Source organism: Pterocles gutturalis, unplaced genomic scaffold (assembly GCF_000699245.1).
Source record: "Pterocles gutturalis isolate BGI_N339 unplaced genomic scaffold, ASM69924v1 scaffold53708, whole genome shotgun sequence".
Taxonomy (NCBI): domain Eukaryota; kingdom Metazoa; phylum Chordata; class Aves; order Pterocliformes; family Pteroclidae; genus Pterocles; species Pterocles gutturalis.
This window is the reverse complement of record NW_010120016.1, coordinates 377-5,399: the sequence shown is the minus strand read 5'-3', so window position 1 is coordinate 5,399 and position 5,023 is coordinate 377. Positions and strand designations below refer to the sequence as shown.

Below are 5,023 nucleotides of genomic sequence, written 5' to 3'. Positions count from 1 at the left end.
ATATCAATTATATACTCGGGAAAAAACCCCAGCCTGCTATATAGTGGTTAATTCTGACTGCTAGTTAGAACTGAGGAGACGAACTATTTTTTCCAGCTGGGTCAATAGTTCTGGTAAAACATACTACCTGCCTGGGATGGCTGCATATGAGGAAGAATAATTAGTTATCTGTAATAAAAGGGATAATAATTAGTCATTTTGTATTATGCTATTCAGTAGACTGTACAAAGAAACAGAGACAAATGCATTTGAACAATCTCTTGTGTTATGTTTGAGCCACTTAAAATTCAGTGAGAAATACCCAAAGAGCTCAAGAAAGACAAGAGACAGGTGAAAACCTAGAGCCCAAACTACATGGAATGAAAGACTCTTTTCCTTCTCTGAAGCTTCAGCAAGGCTTCCTTCACCTGCTGGTTCCTCAGGCTGTAAATCAGAGGGTTCAAAGTGGGGCTGACGAGACTGTAGAAAAGGGAAAGAACCTTCTCTCTCCCAGATGAGTTGCTGCTCCCGGGCCCCATGTACATGAAGATGGCGTTTCCATAAAACAGACACATCACCGTCAGGTGGGAGCCACAGGTGGAGAAGGTTTTGTGCCATCCTGGCACAGAGTGGATGCGCAGAATGGTGGCCAGGATGTGCAGGTAGGATACTAGGATCAAGGCCAAAGGGAAGAGGAGGAAGCACACGCAAACAGCAAAGATCAGGACTTTATTGGCAGTAATGTCAGTGCAGGCCAGCTTTAAGACAGCAAGGATTTCACAGAAGAAGTGGTCAACCTCACAGGGGCCACAGAAAGGCAGGTGTAAAGCCAGAGAGGCTTGCAGTGTACCAAATACGAACCCAAAAGCCCAGGAAGCTGTGGCAAGGGTGAGGCACACCCTCCGGTTCATGATGAGGGCATAGCGGAGGGGATGGCAGATTGCCACATAGCGATCACAAGACATCACAGCCAGCAGCACGCACTCTGTAAGCGCAAAGATTAAATAAAGATGTATCTGTATCCCACAGCCAGCAAAGGAGATGGTTCGGCCTTGTCCAAGGAGGTTCCTCAGCATATGGGGGACGTTGTTGGAGGCGTAGCAGATGTCCACGATGGAGAGGTGGCAGAGGAAGAAGTACATGGGGCTGTGGAGGTGGTAGTCCAGGCAGATAAGCACAAAGACAAGTGTGTTTCCAATCAAAGTGGCAGAGTAGAGGACAGTGAAAAGGCCAAAGAGGCAGAGCCGCAGGGCTGGGCTGCTGGAGAACCCCAGGAGGATGAATTCTGTGACAGTTGTTTCATTCTGCATCCTGTGCTAGAGGTGAGGCAGCACAAACTGTGACCACGGAGATCTGGAATGGAAGGATCAAGGAAAAGGAAAGAAAACAGAGAGTTTTCCTAAGAATGTTATGTCCTTCACTCTACACTGTAGCTCCCTTCTCCCTGTTTTTCCCTTTGACTCCAGTGGAAGGTGCATACTACCCTCACCATGCTGAGCAATGTAGATCTGAGTTGCAAGCTTTAATCTCTGCACAAACTTGGAACAGTTTTTGGGCAATCTTGCACAAATTTACTGCCTAACTTGCCCTTGATGTCTTTCTTTTTCTGGGTTGGTTTTTTTGGGGTGTGGGGTGGGGTTTCTCAGCTCTCTGTCATGATGAAGATTGCAGGTGGTGATTAAAGTGAAGTCAGAACAACTTTGAAGAAGTTATTTTCAGTGAAGTCCATATTAAAATGAATGCACAGTTCACAGAATAATTACAGTTTTATCATTAAACCAACTAGCATTTCTAATCCATTGCTGTGTCCCCTTTACCTTAGTGAAATGCATTCATACTGAATCGGACAGTTGCTCAATCCATTATGTAACTTCAGGTGGCTGAACAAACTGAGAGCTACACTTGGATGTACAGCAGATAATTATTGCTAAAAGAATGCTACTAACATTTATACACAAGAGTTTCCTCACCTGTAGCATCTGGACAAATGTGATTTGTTCAGATCCGCGTTTTTGATTAGGGAGACCTTATCAGAAAGCTCCGTGTATCTTCTCAGACAGTAGGTGAAACGAAGTGCTGTTCCACTCTGTTCAGCTCCCTACATTAATTAGTTTTTAAAGCCAGAGTCTTCTGTGTAATGTGTCTGAAGGGACACTTTTTTTGATTGCCAACAGGCAGTACAGAAATTAATCTCAAGTATAAATCCCCAGAGCTCTATACCTGAACTCTGGGGATCCTCCCAGAAAGTAAACACCACTTTATTCTGAAATGGACATGGCATTGTACTCACATGGCATTGTACTTACTGCCCCTTCATTCATACGGGTTCTTTTCTGTTAAACACAGTCTCCTGCATCACCTCTCCCTTAAAGCCTTTGCTGCCTCCCAAAATTTCACTGCCTCCGACACCCTACAGAGCTTTTTGTTTCTGAGATACCAGCATAGGATAAATCCTGCTGTTAAGAGTTGCCAAATGCAGTATGTGGATGCAGTACAACACTGCTGCAGCTCCATGTCCCCGTGTTCAGCCAAGTAGTGAAGCTCAGCATGTGTTTTCCAACTGGCACATGTGCACGTGCATATATAATAAATGTCCATATTGGACGGCCGAGCCCAGCGAGTTGTAGTGAACGGAGTTAAGTCCAGGTGGCAGCCGGTCACCAGTGGTGTTCCCCAGGGATCAGTTTTGGGGCCTGTCCTGTTTAACATCTTTATCAATGACCTGGATGAGGGGATTGAGTGCTCCCTCAGTAAGTTTGCTGATGATACCAGATTGAGCAGATGTGTTGATCTCCTTGAGGGTAGGGAGGCTTTGCAGAGAGGAGCAACTCAGTCTAACAGCACTGAGCGTACAGTCTAAAAAGCACTCGGGGCCTTTTTGAGGCTGAATTCCCAATGGTTTAACTCACTACGTAATGAAATTTGGTATTCTTGGACTAGAGGGTGTAGAAGTTCAACAGTATTCAAAAATAGACAGTTCAAATACAGGGGAAGGAAAAAACAATGTTATGCTTGGACAAAATCAACATAGGAGTAATTTCCTTCTGTGGTTCAATATTAAAAAGCTAGTTATGTCAGATAAAACAAGCCACTCATTCATTCAGTTTCAGTATTAGTGCAATTAATCCCATATATTAACATATTTAAATACTTTGTAATATTTTAAGTAAAACTTGGGTATAATTAACAACTTCATCAGAATGCAGAGTGAACTATGAGGAAAGGAAAAACCAGGGAACTGTTTCTTTCAAATCAATAGTGGTATAAAAGAGAGAAACAGGGCTAAATCCTTCATGGCTGACACTAGTCACACTGCTCTAGAAACCACTGAGAACTTTGTAGTTCTCAGGAGCCTATGGTTCAGCTTACCTACATGTGTAATATCAGAAACAGAATGCTGACTTGCAGAAGCTGCTGCGATTTCTTACCTAAAGAAACGTACCTTTGATGACAACTCTAAAATCACAGATTGATTCAAACTTTGCTCAGGCTTGCAATGAATCATTCCTGAGATGTCAATCTTTCCTATTTCCCTGACAAGAAAAAAAAAAAAGAGCAGGGGAGAGGCAGGGTTAGACATTGCAACTACATTCCTACTGGAAGAAAAACTAGCTGTTAGAAATGCAGGGTATAGAACAAATTTTCTGAATACTTGCAATTCAAATAAGTCAAACTTTTATACTTCCTGGGAGACCCTTGGGGCATAGTCTTTATGGCAAATCAAAACCTAGGACAAATTAGTAACAGTATCATCAATGGGGCATAATAAAACACTGTGAACTTCACAGTTTAAATTCATAAATTAAACAAAACAAATGAAGGAAAGCTTCAATGCAATTACAATTAAAAGCTTTTCTCCCTAGAAAATAGGAAGTTTTGTTCAAAATTATAAAAACTGTTTTTTTTTTTAATATTGTGCCTGGAAAACTATTTCATATTCAACTTGGGGCTGGTGAAAATTCCTTCTTACACAGTTTAATGCACAAACCCAAATAAATTTTGAAGAATACATTAACAATTCATTCGAATTATTTGTAAATAGCAAAGTACATTAACATGGTAAATTTCTTGTTAGTGCAATTGGAGTTATGAGTCACAAGGCAAACTTCTGGGCCAGGAAATCAATTAATCAACCAAACGCAATATGCTATGATGACATAAAATGGAAACCCGTCAGTTAACTCTGTCAGAATCATCATTGAAGAGTTCATAATAGAAATAAATGCCATCTCTCAGACCTTGTTATTTAGATTTGTTCAATAGTTCATAATTGTGAACTTTCCTGTAAGCTTAGCCCTGATTTCATTAGTAATTTCTTGGTTAGATTTTTAGCAAATTACATTTTTCGTTATTTTTCATATTCTAATTTTCCGTATTCCAAAACTGAATGGACTGAAATGGAAAAAAAAATATCAGCATAAAATGTCCAGCACTGTTCTCTGAGTTAGTATAATTCAACAGCAAGAAATATGAGCTCTTTACTTCAGAGCTCCTACAACTGGGTAGTATTCCACAGGCTTTAGCGGCACAAAGTGGGAAGGCACTGAGAGAGATAACTGAGAAGTTTGTTCTGAATCAGGAAGGTGATGTGACAAATGGGGAATGGCAAAAACAATAGAAAAACTAAATCTCCTGTAGTGCCCCAAGCAGAATACTAGGTGGATCAAGGATTTCTAAGAGGCTGGAAGTGAAAACAAACCTTTCTTATGAGCTTAGTGGAAATAGGACTTGGGCTCCGGCCCTGCAACCAGGTATGAAAGGAGTTAAAATCACTCCCATGAGAAAAAGTATGGATAGACCAGATGTAAAGTTCTGCACGGGTAATGTGCCCAGGTGTAACAGGTTTAGGACTTACTAGTGTGCCTTTAACAACATGCAAAACTGCAGTCAAAAATGTGATTCAATACAGAATAGAATGATGAGATTCAGTAACCTCCCATGCTATCATCTGAGTTTTCTTGACATGGGGATAATAATTCGATGTGCATTGGAAGAGCTGTGAATGACAGTTTGTGCTTAATCCAGAAGGCTGACCAAGCACCAG

General features: G+C 41.2%; 1 protein-coding gene across 1 annotated transcript; it reads right to left on the bottom strand.

Moving 5' to 3' along the window:
• Nucleotides 1-350: 350 nt before the first annotated feature.
• On the bottom strand, nt 351-1,289 carry LOC104458719 (olfactory receptor 2A12-like). The gene has a single exon (XM_010076714.1). The coding sequence runs from the start codon at nt 1,287-1,289 to the stop codon at nt 351-353; it is 939 nt and encodes a 312-aa protein (XP_010075016.1).
• Between the last annotated feature and the right edge of the window lie 3,734 nt (nt 1,290-5,023).

Excerpts from the sequence above, each read along its gene's own strand:
- LOC104458719 (XM_010076714.1), bottom strand. The coding sequence starts at position 1,289 with ATGCAGAATGAAACAACTGTCACAGAATTCATCCTCCTGGGGTTCTCC.